The sequence below is a fragment of the Oncorhynchus mykiss genome, chromosome 13 (assembly GCF_057628025.1).
Source record: "Oncorhynchus mykiss isolate SJ-2025 chromosome 13, ASM5762802v1, whole genome shotgun sequence".
Taxonomy (NCBI): Eukaryota; Metazoa; Chordata; class Actinopteri; order Salmoniformes; family Salmonidae; genus Oncorhynchus; species Oncorhynchus mykiss.
The window spans coordinates 76113308-76132701 of record NC_143034.1 but is presented as its reverse complement, the minus strand read 5'-3'; the positions used below and the strand labels follow the sequence as shown (position 1 = coordinate 76132701).

The 19394-nt window shown below is 46.7% G+C and overlaps 1 protein-coding gene and 1 long non-coding RNA gene across 6 annotated transcripts; one reads left to right on the top strand and one right to left on the bottom strand.

Moving 5' to 3' along the window:
- Positions 1 to 1622: 1622 nt before the first annotated feature.
- On the top strand, positions 1623 to 14947 carry slc16a6b (solute carrier family 16 member 6b). Of its 5 annotated transcripts, none has more exons than XM_090197697.1 (7): positions 1623 to 2056; positions 6004 to 6266; positions 10761 to 10904; positions 11758 to 11886; positions 12187 to 13131; positions 14339 to 14612; positions 14817 to 14947. In XM_090197697.1, coding segments are annotated over exons 2-7 (1740 nt in total). In that variant the 5' UTR covers positions 1623 to 2056; positions 6004 to 6019; the 3' UTR covers positions 14818 to 14947. The 5 variants fall into 5 exon arrangements, with proteins under 5 accessions (XP_090053823.1, XP_090053822.1, XP_090053825.1 ...); XM_090197699.1 differs by lacking the exon at positions 14817 to 14947 and adding an exon at positions 11379 to 11646 and having other exon boundaries at positions 1633 to 2056; positions 14339 to 14791; XM_090197698.1 differs by lacking the exon at positions 14817 to 14947 and adding an exon at positions 11376 to 11646 and having other exon boundaries at positions 1657 to 2056; positions 14339 to 14791.
- Positions 14948 to 16341: 1394 nt separating this feature from the next.
- LOC149979016 (uncharacterized) lies at positions 16342 to 17239 on the bottom strand. Its single transcript, XR_016486128.1, has 2 exons — positions 17138 to 17239; positions 16342 to 16444 (listed from the first exon to the last, which is right to left on the bottom strand). It is a non-coding gene; the product is annotated as an uncharacterized LOC149979016 (long non-coding RNA).
- Positions 17240 to 19394: the final 2155 nt, after the last annotated feature.

Sequence of the window (19394 nt, the reverse complement as noted above, 5' to 3'; positions counted from 1 at the left end):
TATAGATAGGCTCCCAGACCTTAGGTTAGATGCACTATTATGGTTTCATTACCCAATCATGGTGTTTCGAGTCTTTCTATTGTAGATGTACAACGTGAAAGCATAGTGGGTGAATTTCCGCGAACAACTAAGAGCGTTGGAGCGCGAGGGTTTAACTTCTCCGCTGTTTTGGTCGCATAGTTACCGCGCTATGGGGGATGAAAGCCAACCCGTACAGATGCTGTGTGTAACCGTGTGATTATGAAGTCTTGCTTGAACATGATGTTCATCGCAATATCAGCGGTGCTGCTGGTGCAACGTGATTTCCCCTGACTACTTGGCGAGGGAGGGAATGGTTAGGTCAGCGGAGACAAGTGCATGGATCACTTTCATATTTTTCCTTATGATGTATTTTAAAAAAAGTATACATTCTATAAACATTTAACAAGACTGGGTCAACAAAAGAGAACATATAGACATTCTGTGTGTGACCAGTCTTGTTCGTGTTCCCAACAGACCCTACACATCCCTGGTATATGATGCCATTGCTAATGCTGACTCAAATCACACAATCAATAGTATATTTTACAGTTCATCGGAATCTGAGGATTCCCACATTAAATACAGCAGGTATGGAATGAACCTAGCCTAGAGAACTAGGCTATAGGTTACACCGCGTACTTTTAGCGTTAGTCTATCATCTAGCCTGGTTGTGGCTCACTGCAACGTCATCTGAGGACAGGACAAAGGTCGTCACTAGTTAACACAACCACAGAGTCATACCACAACCCGCCTATTTCTACAATGTATCTTCTTAAAATCTGACGTATAACCCTAACATTAACCACACAGCTAACGTTATGCCTAACCTAACCTCAAATTAAGACCAAAAATGGCTGTGGTAACTAGTGACGACCCAAGAATGGTGTCTCTAACCTATAATACTGGGGCGGGGCCTATGATGACCCACTACCAACATTCACACAGGAAGGAACATCTATCCACGTGCATTGTTTAACTACCCTCACCCCTTGCTATTTCATATCAATTTCTGGCAGCAAAACACCGGTTAGATAAGTAAGTAAGTTGCGATATTAAATGTTGTATAAGTGAGTATTGTTTTGGCTCAGAACTGGAATAAACCTGTTCCACCCAGACAGGGAGTCTCTGTCCGCATGTGCGCTCCTGGAAAGGCTGTTTCATCAGTCTGCTCCCCAAAGAGCGCGCTCTCGACAAAAACTCGAGAGTAGGCTACGTCACTGGAGTGAAGGAGCAACCAAAACAGGCATAGGTTTACCAGTTAAAATACATATAACCGCTATTTATTAATTTGCCTAAAATGTAAAGGGAATGTATGCGTGTTACTCTGTTTTTTAAAAATTCATACAATAATAAGAGAGAGATGGATATAATTTATTTGTCTTCAATTTAAGGGGCTTTATTGACATTGGAAACATATGTTTACATTGTCAAAGCAAGTGAAATATATAATAGTATTATAATATACATCCAGCAGGCTACTTTTCTCCACGTAGGCGTAGGCCTACAGACTACTTCACAGATCTAATGGTAATTGAAGTGTGACAACGCTCAGTATCGTGGAAGCGTAACGCAGGGATGCGCGCTCTTGAGAAAAAGGCTACAGCAGTATTTGCGCGCCCCCGCTTGAAGACCGGCTCGAGCCGGTGGGCTATAAAGAGCCGACGGAACAGTAAGGAAATAAGGAAACGGTTGATTTACTTTAACAGAAGACACAGATGTGTTTTAGGCATTCAAGAAAGAGAGGACAGATACAGTAACCAGGGTAACATAATAAGCTATGATTCTCCTTGTGGATCGGACAAGACATTTTTTTTTACATCATGCTTAAAACGAGGTTGCTTTAGTCCAGAACATCGATTCGTCTGATCGGAAGCGGAAGAGACAGAGCTGGTCGACTACCGTTATAGGGAGAACATAGAAATAACATACCGATAAACTAGCTGCTCATTTGACCATTAAAACCTGTTCGTTATATTCGACAGTCGACTATTCTGTGTCGATCACTTTTCCGACTAGACTGATCGTCGCTCTGTTGGTAAGTATTTTATATTTCAACAGTGAACTCACTCACCCACCCTATGTGAACAACTCACTCAGCTGCCAAGCGAGCTGTGATGCTCACTGCTTAGTGGAGCTCCGAGGCCAGGGCGTTGCTTAGGGATGCCTTACCAGTAGTAGCCTAAGGGGTTTCAAACTGGGGTCCGCGACCCCCTACGGGTCCGCGGAGGTACTGCAGGGCTTCCGCTATGTTTTTTTTAAAAATATATATTTTTGGAGATTTTGGTAGGTGTTAAATAACTACTTTATGAATATCGCTAGCTGCAACAGAATACTACCACAGTGGATACCATTTGTATGTCTTTGCGTCTAGTATGAAGGGAGTTAGAGTTAGAGGTGGCTTTATGAGCCAATGCTAACTGAGACAACGCTAACTAGCTTTAGCACAATGACTGAAAGACTTTAGGAACATTTAGCGTGCTAGCTGTTACTGTTCATCTGACTCTGGGGAGGTAGTTAAAGGGCTGCATTGTCAAAATCTCGAACTAACCTTTAATATTTTGAGGAAATTACACTAATTGGAGCTAATTACAGGTTTTTTTTTCTGTATAGAAAACTCTTAGGTGGGCCATTCAAGTGGTCATTTTCGGGATGAAAAAAAAAGTTTGTGTCAAACTTAAAACGACTTAAACCAGATAGAAAACATGCAGAAAAGATATTGACCTATACATATGTTTATATATATATATATATATATATATATATATATATATATATATATATATATATATATATATATATATATTATAAAAAAATAAATAATATACCATCTTTGAGAACTAACAATCGAATAAAAGCAAGAGAGTCAGGGAGAATCAAACATCCCATAAACTGGGCAGTCAGGTCCCATGCCCATTGGTTTAGTTAGAATGTTTGAGCAGAGGAACAAAGCATTTGCCATGGCAACATGCATAGAATTGCAGAAAATGATCTTTAAAACGACAACATTTTCTCTACGCCGACCGAGACACCTTTCTACCCAATAGACTATGTTAGAGTTAACTCTTCCTCTTCCAATGAACTGTGGGGGGTTCAAAATAATGAAACTATCGACCAAATCTATTCATTTTAAAATGTTGAGTACTTCTACTTGCCATTATAATTCACCTGATGACAAGATGTGAATCATTTTTTTGTTGCTAACATATGATGGGGGTCCCTGGGTCTGGGAGGGGGTCCCTGGGTCACCAGTTTACCTGGGAGGGGGTCCCTGGGTCGCCAGTTTACCTGGGAGGGGGTCCCTGGGTCTGGGTCACCAGTTTGCCTGGGAGGGGGTCCCTGGGTCTGGGAGGGGGTCCCTGGGTCTGGGTCGCCAGTTTACCTGGGAGGGGGTCCCTGGGTCTGGGTCACCAGTTTGCCTGGGAGGGGGTCCCTGGGTCTGGGTCACCAGTTTACCTAGGAGGGGGTCCCTGGGTCACCAGTTTACCTGGGAGGGGGTCCCTGGGTCTGGGTCACCAGTTTACCTGGGAGGGGGTCCCTGGGTCGCCAGTTTGCCTGGGAGGGGGTCCCTGGGTCTGGGTCACCAGTTTGCCTGGGAGGGGGTCCCTGGGTCGCCAGTTTGCCTGGGAGGGGGTCCGTGGGTAAGAGAAGTTTGAAAACCCCTGGCCTAGGCTAGTAGAGAAACCATGTAGAAATCTCAAATTCTCTCAGGAGTTAGTTGGGGTCTTGCAGTAACACGTTGGCACAGTGTGTCACCAAAGAGAGTACGGTGTCACACTCAGGACCGAGCTAGATCTCTGCAATGCTGAAAAGACGAGCCGCAGGTCAGATCTGGTCCTGTTGCTGGGGTTGACACCATCCTTCCAGCCAGTAGACTACAGTCTGTCCTGCACTGCACTATGTGCCCATAGAGAAGTCCAAGTTCACTGTTCAGAGATGAACGAGAGCGGATACAAAGTTGCTATAGTGACGGTGTATAACGTTGTTACATCAACGTTGTTACATTGTATCAAGTGCAGTTGTTTCAGCTCAGTGGGAACGTGGGCCACCACCTGTTAGCAGCCCAAGGAACATGGTAGAGGAGACAGGGGTTTGAATTAGGAAGGGCTTGCCTTCCACACGGACCGGTTTCAGCCATATTGGTATTTATGATCCAGAAACATGTATTTTTCATGCGTGTGGATCCTGTAACTATAGCTACAGATTGGTCTGCTATAGATTACAATAGTGGATTTTCCTCCTAATCTAAATACATGTTATTATCATGCAGTTGAGATAACAGGGGAGATCACACATAAACAGAGTTTCTCAGCTCTGTGATACACACACACACACACACACACACACACACACACAATAATAACATATAAAACAGTCAGTCTATGAACCAGCCCCATATAAAACAGTCTATGAACCAGCCCCATATAAAACAGTCAGTCTACGAACCAGCCCCATATAAAACAGTCAGTCTACGAACCGGCCCCATATAAAACAGTCAGTCTACGAACCAGCCCTATATAAAATAGTCAGTCTATGAACCAGCCCCATATAAAACAGTCAGTCTACGAACCAGCCCCATATAAAACAGTCAGTCTATGTACCAGCCCCATATAAAACAGTCAGTCTATGAACCAGCCCCATATAAAACAGTCAGTCTATGAACCAGCCCCATATAAAACAGTCAGTCTACGAACCAGCCCCGTATAAAACAGTCAATCTATGAACCAGCCCCATATGAAACAGTCAGTCTATGAACCAGCCCTATATAAAACAGTCAGTCTATGAACCAGCCCCATATAAAACAGTCAGTCTACGAACCAGCCCCATATAAAACAGTCAGTCTATGAACCAGCCCCATATAAAACAGTCAGTCTATGAACCAGCCCCATATAAAACAGTCAGTCTATGAACCAGCCCCATATAAAACAGTCAGTCTATGAACCAGCCCCATATAAAACAGTCAGTCTATGAACCAGCCCCATATAAAACAGTCAGTCTATGAACCAGCCCCATATAAAACAGTCTATATTTTGGATAGAGCTATAGTAGTATTAAGACACCAGCTGGATCAGCTGGTAGATTATATCATCTTTGTTTTGTTTTCAGTTCAGAATCAGATGGAACAAGAGAAGACCAGAACAGAGAGAGATAGAAATGTATAGAGAGAACGAGAGTGGGGATGGTGGGGGTGAAGCTTAAGGCTCATATCTGAACTCTGATTCAAACTTAAGCAAACAAAAGATGTTATGAGAACGCCCTTAAATCTCACCAGCCCACTATATGCTCTCGTGTGTCTTTCCTCTGGCTGTGTTCCTTTATATGTGCCAGGTCTGGAGGATATGGTTATTGTGTGTGTGTGTGTGTGTGTATGCCTGCATGCCAGTATCTCTGTCTCTTTCCCTCTAAGTGGATACATACACTGAGTGTACAAAACATTAAGAACACCTTCCTAATATTGAGTTTAACCTGGTCTCCTCCCCTTCATCTACACTGATTGAAGTGGATTTAACAAGTGACATTAATAAGGGATCATATCTTTCACCTGGATTCACCTGGTCAGTCTATGTCATGGACAGACAGGTGTTCTTAATGTTTTGTACACTCAGTATACATACACTATTTTCTACATTGTAGAATAACAGTGAAGACATCAAACCTATGAAAGAACACATATGGAATCATGTAGTAACCAAAAAAGTGTTAAGCACATCATAATAGATTGTAGATTCTTCTTTTCAGCAATTGGACCGTGAAGACCTGATTCACGCAGTCTCCTCTGAACACTTGATGTTTTCTGAGGTGCAGTTAATTGCCGAATTCTGAGGCTGGTAACTCTAATGAACTTATCCTCTGCAGCAGAGGTAACTCTCTGGGTCTTCCTTTCCTGTGGCGGTCCTCAACGAAAGCCAGTTTCATCACAGCACTCGACTACACTTGGAAAAACTTTAAAACTTTAAAAGTTGACTCTCTGTCCCTCTCTCCCAGGTGCTCAGACCCAGCCATGCGGGGGTTAAAGTCAGCGGTGCGGGGGTCCGGGGGGTGCGGGGGTCCATGTGTGTACGAGGCGGTGCCAGACGGGGGCTGGGGCTGGGCGGTGGCCGTGGCCTTCTTCTTCGTTGAGGTGTTTACCTACGGGACCATCAAGTCTCTGGGGGTGTTCCTCGAGGACCTCATGACAGAGTTTGGGGAGAGCAACAGCAGAGTATCCTGGGTCATCGCAATCTGTGTCTTCATCCTCACATTCACAGGTGGGTCAGAGAGCCTCTTAGTCATCATAATCACAGGTGGGTCAGAGAGCCTCTTAGTCGTCATAATCACAGGTGGTTCAGAGAGCCTCTTAGTCATCATAATCACAGGTGGGTCAGAGAGCCTCTTAGTCATCATAATCACAGGTGGTTCAGAGAGCCTCTTAGTCATCATAATCACAGGTGAGTCAGAGAGCCTCTTAGTCGTCATAATCACAGGTGGGTCAGAGAGCCTCTTAGTCGTCATAATCACAGGTGAGTCAGAGAGCCTCTTAGTCATCATAATCACAGGTGAGTCAGAGAGCCTCTTAGTCATCATAATCACAGGTGGTTCAGACAGAGCATCTTAATCACAGGTGGTTCAGACAGAGCATCTTAATCACAGGTGGGTCAGAGAGCCTCTTAGTCGTCATAATCACAGGTGAGTCAGAGAGCCTCTTAGTCATCATAATCACAGGTGGGTCAGAGAGCCTCTTAGTCGTCATAATCACAGGTGAGTCAGAGAGCCTCTTAGTCATCATAATCACAGGTGGTTCAGACAGAGCATCTTAATCACAGGTGGTTCAGAGAGCCTCTTAGTCATCATAATCACAGGTGAGTCAGAGAGCCTCTTAGTCATCATAATCACAGGTGGTTCAGACAGAGCATCATAATCACAGGTGGTTCAGACAGAGCATCTTAATCACAGGTGGGTCAGAGAGCCTCTTAGTCGTCATAATCACAGGTGGTTCAGACAGAGCATCTTAATCACAGGTGGGTCAGAGAGCCTCTTAGTCGTCATAATCACAGGTGGTTCAGACAGAGCATCTTAATCACAGGTGGGTCAGAGAGCCTCTTAGTCATCATAATCACAGGTGGTTCAGACAGAGCATCTTAATCACAGGTGGGTCAGAGAGCCTCTTAGTCGTCATAATCACAGGTGGTTCAGACAGAGCATCTTAATCACAGGTGGGTCAGAGAGTCTCTTAGTCATCATAATCACAGGTGGGTCAGAGAGCCTCTTAGTCGTCATAATCACAGGTGGGTCAGAGAGCCTCTTAGTCGTCATAATCACAGGTGGGTCAGAGAGCCTCTTAGTCATTATAATCACAGGTGGGTCAGAGAGCCTCTTAGTCATCATAATCACAGGTGGTTCAGAGAGCCTCTTAGTCGTCATAATCACAGGTGGGTCAGAGAGCCTCTTAATCGTCATAATCACAGGTGGGTCAGAGAGCCTCTTAGTCATCATAATCACAGGTGGGTCAGAGAGCCTCTTAGTCGTCACATTCACAGGTGAGTCAGAGAGCCTCTTAGTCATCATAATCACAGGTGGGTCAGAGAGCCTCTTAGTCATCATAATCACAGGTGGGTCAGAGAGCCTCTTAGTCGTCATAATCACAGGTGGGTCAGAGAGCCTCTTAGTCATCATAATCACAGGTGGGTCAGAGAGCCTCTTAGTCGTCATAATCACAGGGGGGTCAGAGAGCCTCTTAGTCATCATAATCACAGGTGGGTCAGAGAGCCTCTTAGTCGTCATAATCACAGGTGCGTCAGAGAGCCTCTTAGTCGTCATAATCACAGGTGAGTCAGAGAGCCTCTTAGTCATCATAATCACAGGTGGTTCAGACAGAGCATCTTAATCACAGGTGGGTCAGAGAGCCTCTTAGTCATCTTAATCACAGGTGGGTCAGAGAGCCTCTTAGTCGTCATAATCACAGGTGGGTCAGAGAGCCTCTTAGTCATCATAATCACAGGTGGGTCAGAGAGCCTCTTAGTCATCATAATCACAGGTGGTTCAGAGAGCCTCTTAGTCGTCATAATCACAGGTGAGTCAGAGAGCCTCTTAGTCGTCATAATCACAGGTGGGTCAGAGAGCCTCTTAGTCATCATAATCACAGGTGGGTCAGAGAGCCTCTTAGTCATCATAATCACAGGTGGGTCAGAGAGCCTCTTAGTCGTCATAATCACAGGTGAGTCAGAGAGCCTCTTAGTCATCATAATCACAGGTGGGTCAGAGAGCCTCTTAGTCGTCATAATCACAGGTGGTTCAGACAGAGCATCTTAATCACAGGTGGGTCAGAGAGCCTCTTAGTCGTCATAATCACAGGTGGTTCAGACAGAGCATCTTAATCACAGGTGGGTCAGAGAGCCTCTTAGTCATCATAATCACAGGTGGTTCAGACAGAGCATCTTAATCACAGGTGGGTCAGAGAGCCTCTTAGTCATCATAATCACAGGTGGTTCAGACAGAGCATCTTAATCACAGGTGGGTCAGAGAGCCTCTTAGTCGTCATAATCACAGGTGGTTCAGGGAGAGCCTCTTAAAACCTCGTAAGGATCTCTTAAAGTGCCAATCCCTTTAGTGGGATCGATTTGACAACATCCGGTGAAATTACAGAGCGCCAAATTCAAACTACAGAAATATCCAACATTCAACATTCACGAAAATATAAGTGTCATACATCAAAATAAAGCTTAACTTCTTGTTAATCCATCCGCTGTGTCAGATTTCAAAAAGGCTTTACGGTGAAAGCAAACCATGAATCTGTCCTACTCACTGAACTGTGTCAATCAACTACTTCATTAAATAGTGTATAAGGTAAATGACAAACATGTCTATAGTAAAACTAACAGTCCTCTTCCCCCTCTCTCTCCCTCTCTCCTCTTCCTCTCTTCTCTCTCCCCTCTCCTTCTCTCTCTCTCTCTCTCTCTCTTCCCCCTCTCTTCTCTCTCCCCCTCTCTCCTCTTCTCCCTCTCTTCTCTCTCCCCCTCTCTCCCTCTCTCTCCTCTTCCCCCTCTCTCCTCTTCTCCCTCTCTCCTCTTCCCCCTCTCTTCTCTCTCCCCCTCTCTCCTCTTCTCCCTCTCTTCTTTCTCCCCCTCTCTCCTATTCCCCCTCTCTCTCCTCTTCCCCCTCTCTCCTCTTCTCCCTCTCTTCTCTCTCCTCTTCCCCCTCTCTTCTCTTCTCCCTCTCTTCTCTCTCCCCCTCTCTCCTCTTCCCCCTCTCTCCTCTTCTCCCTCTCTTCTCTCTCCCCCTCTCTCCTCTTCCCCCTCTCCCTCTCTCTCCTCTCTCCCCCTCTCTTCTCTCTCCCCCTCTCTTCTCTTCTCCCTCTCTTCTCTCTCCCCCTCTCTCCTCTTCCCCCTCTCTCCTCTTCTCCCTCTCTTCTCTCTCCCCCTCCTCTTCCCCCTCTCTTCTCTCTCCCCCTCTCTCCTCTTCTCCCTCTCTCTCCTCTTCCCCCTCTCCCTCTCTCTCCTCTCTCCCTCTCTCTCCTCTCTCCCCCTCTCTTCTCTCTCCCCCTCTCTCCTCTTCCCCCTCTCTTCTCTCTCCCCCTCTCTCCTCTTCTCCCTCTCTCTCCTCTCTCCTCTTCCCTCTCTCCTCTCTCCCCGTCTCTCCTCTTCTCCCTCTCTCTCCTCTTCCCCCTCTCCCTCTCTCTCCTCTTCCCCCTCTCTTCTCTCTCCCCCTCTCTCCTCTTCTCCCTCTCTCTCCTCTTCCCCCTCTCCCTCTCTCTCCTCTTCCCCCTCTCTCTCCCCCTCTCCCTCTCTCTCCTCTTCCCCCCCTCTCTCTCCCTCTCTCCTCTTCCCCCTCTCTCTCCCTCTCTCCCTCTCTCCTCTCCCCCCTCTCTCTCCTCTTCCTCCTCTCTCTCTCTCCCCTTCCCTCTCTCTCTCCCTCTCTCTCCTCTTCCCCCCCTCTTCCCCCCCTTCTCGCCCCCCCTCTCCCTCTCTCTCCTCTTCCCCCTCTCTCTCCTCTCCCTCTCTCTCCTCTTCCCCCTCTCTCTCCTTCCCCCCCTCTCCTCTTCCCCCTCTCTCTCCTCTCCCCTCTCTCCTCTTCTCCCTCCTCTCTCCCTCTCTCTCCTCTCCCTCTCTCTCCTCTTCCCCCTCTCTCCTCTTCTCCCTCTCTCTCCTCTCTCCCCCTCTCTCCTCCCCCCCTCTCCCCCTCTCTCTCCTCTCCCCCTCTCTCTCCTCTCCCTCTCTCTCCTCTTCCCCCTCTCTCTCCCCTTCCCTCTCTCTCCTCTCTCCCCCTCTCTCCTCTCTTCCCCCCTCTCCTCTTCCCCCCTCTCCTCTTCCCCCTCTCTCTCCTTCCTCCCCTCTCTCTCTCCCTCTCTCTCCTCTCCCCCTCTCTCCTCTTCCCCCTCTCTCTCCTCTCCCCCTCTCTCCCTCTCTCTCCCCCTCTCTCTCCCCCTCTTCCTCTCTCTCCTCTTCCCCCTCTCTCTCCTCTCCCCCCTCTCTCTCCTCTCCCTCTCTCTCCTCTTCCCCCTCTCTCTCCCCTTCCCTCTCTCTCCTCTCTCCCCCTCTCTCCTCTCTTCCCCCCTCTCCTCTTCCCCCCTCTCCTCTTCCCCCTCTCTCTCCTTCCTCCCCTCTCTCTCCCCCTCTCCCTCTCTCTCCTCTCCCCCTCTCTCTCCTCTTCCCCCTCTCTCTCCTCTCCCCCTCTCTCCCTCTCTCTCCCCCTCTTCCTCTCTCTCCTCTTCCCCCTCTCTCTCCTCTTCTCCCTCTCTCTCCCCCCCTCTCTCTCTCCCCCTCCAGCCCCTCTGTCCTCGGTGCTCAGTAACCGGTTTGGGTACCGTCCCGTAGTGATGTTGGGGGGTTTTCTGGTCAGTCTGGGTACCATCAGCTCTGCTTTCGTCTCCTCCATCAACGAGATGTACGTCACCATCGGCATCGTCTCAGGTAACGATCTAACTACTTTATACACACACACACACACACACACACACAATATCTGAAAAGATCTGAATGAAACAAGGGACTCCTAGCAGTGCATGAGGCTGACTGATCGATGTCTGTCTCTTCCAGACCCGGCCTGTGTTTGTTGGGTAAAAACTCCCCACTGTCAAAGCTGTATTCAGTTCAGATCGAAAGATACGAATGAAACGTGTCAGTGAGGCCTAAACTCCCCCCATCTTGAGTCTGTAGGACAGATTTACACAACAGAAATATAACAATTCCCCAAAATTGTCCAAAATAAACCAATATTTCCTTTCAGATCTGATCCAAATAACTTTTCTTTTACAGAACGAAGCACTGCTAGCTGTCCCACTAAATAACTCTTCACCTTCCTTTAAAACAGACAGCAGCTTAACTTAACAACCTCTGTCTTCTCTCTTCTTGTCTTTGTTCTTTAACTACGTCCTCTTTCAGCAGTCACCACCACGACAAGCCCGAGGTGACCTGTCGACCCTGACCTCTTGACATCAGGGTGACCTGTCAACCCTGACCTCTGACCTCTGACCCCTGACCTTGCTGCAGTGCCCGTGGCTGTCACACCCCTCTGTGTGTCCCTCTGCTGGACCAATGATGTGTATATATATATCTGAGACATGGGACTGAAACGTGAAACCGTCAGCAGCATTTTACACAGTGACTGTATTCACGCTGTAAAAGTTATGTGACATGATCTTGATGACAAAAGGTACTTCCTGTAATCCGTGTTTTCATGTGGTTTGGTTTCTTGTTACTCATGTGATTTCCAGATTGCGTGTATATACAATAACAGGTGTTTGTGGTTTTGTAATGTGTCCAGGTCTGGGGTACTGCCTGACCTTCCTGCCCACCATCACCATCCTGTCCCAGTACTTCAACAGGAGGAGGTCCCTGGTCACCGCTCTGGCCTCCTCAGGGGAGTCCTTTGCCATGTTTGTCTTCGCACCAGGTACGTTGCGGTTTCATGTGTGTCCCAAATTGCACCCTATTCCCTATATAGTGCACTACTTTGGTCCAGGGCCCAATGATACCCTATTCCCTACATAGTGCACTACATTTGACCAGGGCCCATAGGGTGTAGGGTGCTATATAGGGAATAGGGTGCCATTTCATACACAGACTAATGAATCTCAAAAGGCAGATATAGTGACTGATACTGTTCTATAAATAATACCTGAAACATTGTGGAGGTAAAGAAACAGGACATTTAAATGTTTCTAACAGTCATTTAACTTCTCCTCCTCTGCAGCCTTCATGGCCTTGAAGGAGATCATCGGCTGGCGCCACTGCCTCATTGTCATCGGTCTCATGCAGGCCTCCGTGATTGGCTGCGGCGCTCTGCTTCGACCAATCATCATCAGACCTGACCAGGAAGTGTCAGGGGAGGTGTCCAATAAGGAGAAGCTGTCCGTTAAGCTGCAGACGGTCTACGAGCTGGAGAATGAGGACACCGAGACCAACGTTAGCTCGGGGGAGTCTGAGGACTCGGGGGATTCTGGGGTCACCTCTCTGTCCGCCTCCAGTGCTGACCTCCGGGCCACCACAGCCGCACAGGACCCCTCAGAGACCCGGGCCCTCATGGAGGACCAGGGGGGGAAGAACCAGGGGGAGAAGAACCAGGGGGGACAGGCAGCCCTTGGAACCCCACTGAATCAGCTGGAGGCTGGGGAGAAAGAGCAGGGTGAGGTGGGTCCCCTTGTCCAACCCTCCAGACCTAAACTTCTAGACTTTTCTGTGTTGAAAGATGGAGCGTTCATCTGCTACTCTCTGTTCGGTCTCTTCGCCACGCTGGGGTTCTTCGCCCCGTCGCTCTACATCATAGAGCTCAGTAAGAGCCGCGGCGTCCACCCAGAGAAGGCGGCCTACATGCTCTCTGTAATGGCGGTGTCCGAGGTCTGCGGGCGCCTGTCCATCGGGGTCATTTTAAACAAGGTGCGGATGCGTAAGACCCAGGTGCTACTGGGATGTGTAGTTCTGCTGTGTCTGGTGCTGCTTGCCTTCACCCAGGTGACTGAGTTCTGGGGCCTGGCAGCCTGCTGCTGCCTCTATGGCTTCCTGATGGGCACCGTGGGCTCTACACACATCCCCATGCTGGCGGAGGACGACGTGGTGGGCATAGACAGGATGCCCTCGTCCGTGGGGGTCTATGTGTGTATCCAGAGCTTTGCTGGGTTGGCCGGACCACCACTGGGGGGTAAGAGACTCTAGATGGTTAACTCTGTCTGGATCTTAGTCTTCTCTCTCTCTCTCTCCGTTACTCCCTCTCTCCGTTACTTCCTCTCTCCCTTTCTTCTTCTCTCCCTCTCTCCGTTACTCCCTCTCTCCGTTACTCCCTCTCTGTTACTCCCTTTCTTCTTCTCTCCCTCTCTCCGTTACTCCCTCTCTCCGCTACTCCCTCTCTCCCTTTCTTCTTCTCTCCCTCTCTCCCTCTCTCTGTTACTCCCTCCTCTCCCTCTCTCCGTTACTCCCTCTCTCCCTCTCTTCGTTACTCCCTCTCTCCGTTACTCCCTCACTCCCTCTCTCCCTTTCTTCTTCTCTCCCTCTCTCCGTTACTCCCTCTCTCCCTTTCTTCTTCTCTCCCTCTCTCCGTTACTCCCTCTCCCTGTTACTTCCTCTCTCCCTTTCTTCTTCTCTCCCTCTCTCCGTTACTCCATCTCTCCCTCTCTCCGTTACTCCCTCTCTCCATCTCTCCCTCTCTCCGTTACTCCCTCTCTCCGCTACTCTCTCTCTTCCTCTCTCCCTCTCTTCATTACTCCCTCTCCATCTATCTCTCTCCCTCTCTTTGTTACTCTCTCGCTCTCCCTCTCTGTCTTTGCCTCTCTCCATCTCTCCCTCTCTGTCTTTCCCTCTCTCCATCTCTCCCTCTCTCTTTCCCTCTCTCCATCTCTCCCTCTCTGTCTTTCCCTCTCTCCATATCTCCCTCTCTCTGTCTTTCCCTCTCTCCATCTCTTCCCTCTCTCCGTCTTTCCCTCTCCGTCTCTCCCTCTCTCCGTCTCTCCCTCTCTCCGTCTTTCCCTCTCTCCATCTCTCCGTCTTTCCCTCTCTCCGTCTCTCCGTCTTTCCCTCTCTCCATCTATCCCTCTCTCCGTCTTTCCCTCTCTCCATCTCTCCCTCTCTCCGTCTTTCCCTCTCTCCGTCTTTCCCTCTCTCCGTCTCTCCCTCTCTCCGTCTTTCCCTCTCTCCATCTCTCCCTCTCTCCCTCTCTCCATCTCTCCCTCTCTCCGTCTCTCCCTCTCTTCGTTACTCCCTCTCTGAATATCTTTCTTTGTGAATCCTTTCATTGTCTGTCTGTAATCCTCTTTTGAACCCATCTAGAAGGTTTTGATTGCTGCTGCACCAACCTGATGATCTTCAAGGGTCTTGGCAGATCTCTGACGTTGCCTCCTGTGTTTTCTCCCCAGGCCTGTTGGTGGACAAGACCCAGAACTATGGCTCAGCCTTCTACTCCTGTGCTGTGGGAATGGGCCTGGGCGCCATCTTCCTCGCCATGGTGGGGCCTGCCAAGTCTGGCCTCTGCCACCGCGGGAAGACGAGAAAACAGGAGGAGGAGGAGGAAGGAGAGGAGGAAGGAGGAGAGGAGAGAGGAGGAGAGGAGGAGGAGAAGGTTTCTCAGGACAGTGGATCAACAGATTATCTAGATGTTGATCTGGTTGAGGAGACCAGTCCGGCTAAATGGTCCCCAAAACAGGAGACCAACGCGGTCTGAACGTGGTTGAATAGCTAAGACAGAACCACAACCAGGTCTCCTTTGGATCTTCTGAACTCAATGGGACGACCTGGTTCAATATAAATACATGACAGCGTTTTGCCGACCGCTGCCTGACTGACCGACCAAGGAGAACCTTGACCACTCCATACTCACAGGTGGTTAGAATGGAGAACAAACACTCAACCATCTAGCAAATAAGAGAACACACACGCTGTCAAACATGCTACTGAGAGACTGAGTGCTGGACAATCACCTCTGTGGTACAGAATGTACACACACACACACACACACACACACACACACACTGTCAACATGCTACTGAGAGACTGAGTGCTGGACAATCACCTCTGTGGTACAGAATGTATACACACACACACACACACACACACACACAGCTTTGACCTGTTCACCCTCTCAGATGTCATTCACATACACTTGCATTGCAGCGAACAACTGTCTTAGGTGCATTCCTATTGACCAAGTCTCTCTCCTCAGAGTCAACCAAACTCCATGCATGGCTGAGACACAGGCTTTTAACATGATTACCACTCTGTCAGTAGTTGATATAACCATGATATGACCTCTGTTCATAGTTATAACCATGATATAACCTCTCAGGTTCATAGTTATAACCATTATATGACCTCTCTGTTCATAGTTATAACCATGATATGACCTCTCAGGTTCATAGTTATAACCATGATATGACCTCTCGGGTTCATAGTTATAACCATGATATGACCTCTCGGGTTCATAGTTATAACCATGATATGACCTCTCTGTTCATAGTTATAACCATGACATGACCTCTCTGTTCATAGTTATAACCATGATATGACCCCTCTGTTCATAGTTCTAACCATGATATGACCTCTCTCTTCAGTAATATCCATGACATGACCTCTCTGTTCAGTTATATCCATGACATGACCTCTCGGGTTCATAGTTATAACCATGATATGACCTCTCGGGTTCATAGTTCTAACCATGATATGACCTCTCGGGTTCATAGTTCTAACCATGATCTTACCTCTCTGTTCATAGTTATAACCATGATATGACCTCTCGGGTTCATAGTTATAACCATGATATGACCTCTCAGGTTCATAGTTATAACCATGACATGACCTCTCGGGTTCATAGTTATAACCATGATATGACCTCTCTGTTCATAGTTATAACCATGATATGACCTCTCTCTTTAGTAATATCCATGACATGACCTCTATGTTCATAGTTCTAACCATGACATGACCTCTCTGTTCAGTTATATCCATGACATGACCTCTCTGTTCAGTTATATCCATGACATGACCTCTCGGGTTCATAGTTATAACCATGACATGACCTCTCGGGTTCATAGTTATTACCATGACATGACCTCTCGGGTTCATAGTTATAACCATGACATGACCTCTCGGGTTCATAGTTATAACCATGACATGACCTCTCGGGTTCATAGTTATAACCATGACATGACCTCTCGGGTTCATAGTTCTAACCATGATCTTACCTCTCTGTTCATAGTTATAACCATGATATGACCTCTCGGGTTCATAGTTATAACCATGATATGACCTCTCAGGTTCATAGTTATAACCATGACATGACCTCTCGGGTTCATAGTTATAACCATGATATGACCTCTCTGTTCATAGTTATAACCATGATATGACCTCTCTCTTCAGTAATATCCATGACATGACCTCTATGTTCATAGTTCTAACCATGACATGACCTCTCTGTTCAGTTATATCCATGACATGACCTCTCTGTTCAGTTATATCCATGACATGACCTCTCGGGTTCATAGTTATAACCATGACATGACCTCTCGGGTTCATAGTTATTACCATGACATGACCTCTCGGGTTCATAGTTATAACCATGACATGACCTCTCGGGTTCATAGTTATAACCATGACATGACCTCTCGGGTTCATAGTTATAACCATGACATGACCTCTCGGGTTCATAGTTATAACCATGACATGACCTCTCGGGTTCATAGTTATAACCATGATATGACCTCTCGGGTTCATAGTTATAACCATGACATGACCTCTCGGGTTCATAGTTATAACCATGACATGACCTCTCGGGTTCATAGTTATAACCATGACATGACCTCTCGGGTTCATAGTTATAACCATGATATGACCTCTCGGGTTCATAGTTATAACCATGACATGACCTTTCGGGTTCATAGTTCTAACCATGACATGACCTCTCGGGTTCATAGTTATAACCATGACATGACCTCTCGGGTTCATAGTTATAACCATGACATGACCTTTCGGGTTCATAGTTATAACCATGACATGACCTCTCGGGTTCATAGTTATAACCATGATATGACCTCTCGGGTTCATAGTTATAACCATGATATGACCTCTCGGGTTCATAGTTATAACCATGATATGACCTCTCGGGTTCATAGTTATAACCATGACATGACCTCTCGGGTTCACAGTTATAACCATGACATGACCTCTCGGGTTCATAGTTATAACCACGATGACTGTTTCTCTGTCTCAACCCCTCAGTTGATGCCAAAGGTCATGTTAGTAACAGGCCAAGTCCTGTCTTTATATCGATTACTATTATTATGGTTGAATCTGAATGACTACCGTTATCCAGACACAATACCACCACAGTATTCTGCACAGCCTGTACCACGGTATGTATTGGTCAACAGTCTACTTCATGTACCTATGTGATGTATAAATGTGATATAAAAGTACCAAACGAGGCCGTAGGTGAAACTAAGATGTAGGGATTACAGTGTGAATGACGAGCTGTTTCAATTCTGTGGATCAACTGCTTTACCTGCCAGTCAATCAAACAAACAATCAAAGATTTTATTTATATTGTGTTTATTTAAATAAAATATATATAAAGGCATTTGAAGCCAAGGCCACAGTGACGAGACTAAACTTCCTGGGTAGGTAGAGGTGGAGATCTGACTACGAAGGCCACAGTGACGAGACTAAACTTCCTGGGTAGGTAGAGGTGGAGATCTGACTATGAAGGTGTTGATTCCTCGACTCCTTTGATGGTCGACCTTCGAAACACCCTGGAGTCTTTCACCACCATATTAGGCAGGTAAAGACCCTGAGAGAAGGAGAGAGGCCGACCTCCCTCAGACTGGCCTAAATGTCCTACCCAAAGACTCTCAGTCACTCAGACCTCTTGCACTGAGATACAGGATCTATCATCTCTGCTGCAACACTCACTGCTGATCAGCTTTTTTAAAATGGATTAAATTGATTTTGTTTATAACAAATGAACATTTGAACACGTGTCCATGTATTCATTCTATTGAGGGAGGCATATATACATATACATATATATATATATTCAGACCCCTTTTCCACATTGTGTTACGTTACAGCCTTACTCTAAAATGGATTAAATATTTTAAAAATTACACACAATCTACACACAATAACCCATAATGACATCACAATGCCCCATAATGACATCACAATACCCCATAATGACATCACAACACCCCATCATGACAAAGCAAAAACAGGTTGTTAGACATTTTTGCAAATGGAGAATACAGAAATAGTTTATTGACATAAGTATTCAGACCCTTTGCTATGATACTTGAAATTGAGCTCAGGTGCATCCTGTTTCCATTGATCATCCTTCAGATGTTTCTACAACTTGATTGGAATCCACCTGTGGTAAATTCAATTGATTGGACATGATTTGGAAAGGCACACACCTGTCTATATAAGGTCCCGCCAAGATTGAACTCTTTGGCCCGAATACCAAGCGTCATGTCTGGACAAAACCTGGCACCATCCCTACGGTGAAGCATGGTGGTGGCAGCATCATGTCTGGAGGACACCTGGCACCATCCCTACGGTGAAGCATGGTGGTGGCAGCATCATGTCTGGAGGAAACCTGGCACCATCCCTACGGTGAAGCATGGTGGTGGTGGCAGCATCATGCTGTGGGGATGTTTTTCAGCGGCAGGGACTAGGAGACTAATCAGGATCGAGAGAAAGATGAATGGAGCAAAGTACAGAGATCCTTGATGAAAACCTGCTCCAGAGCAGACTGGGGTGAAGGTTCACCTTCCAACAGGACAATGACCCTAAGCACACAGACAAGAAACGCAGGAGTGGCTTTGGGACAAGTCACAATCTCAAGTATCTGAGCAAAGGGTCTGAATCCTTACGTAGAAATCAGGCTGTAACGTAACGTAAATGTGGAAAAAGTCAAGGGGTCTGAATACTTTCAGAATACACTGTAGTTACTGGACGAGAGAAAGACATCAAGAGAGAGAGGAAGATAGAGTCTGTCAGTGTTGAAGCTGAAGATTAATGTATGTGTGTATCTCAGTGTTGATGTTGATGATTTATGGTACACACACACACACACACTCACTCAATTCAAATTTAAGGGATTTATTGGCATGGGAAAACATATGTTAACATTGCCAAAGCAATGTCTCTCTCTCTACTTCTCTACCGCTCTACCTCTCAATTTCAAATTAAGGGGCTTTATTGGCATGGGAAACATATGTTAACATTGCCAAAGAAAGTGAAGTAGATAATAAACAAAAGTGAAATTAACAATAAAAATGAACAGTAAACATTACACTCATTAAACTTCCAAAGGAATAAAGACATTTCAAATGTCATATTATGTCTATGTTAGTTAAAGTACAAAAGGGAAAATAAATAAACGTAAATATGGGTTGTTTTTACAATGGTGTTTGTTCTTCACTG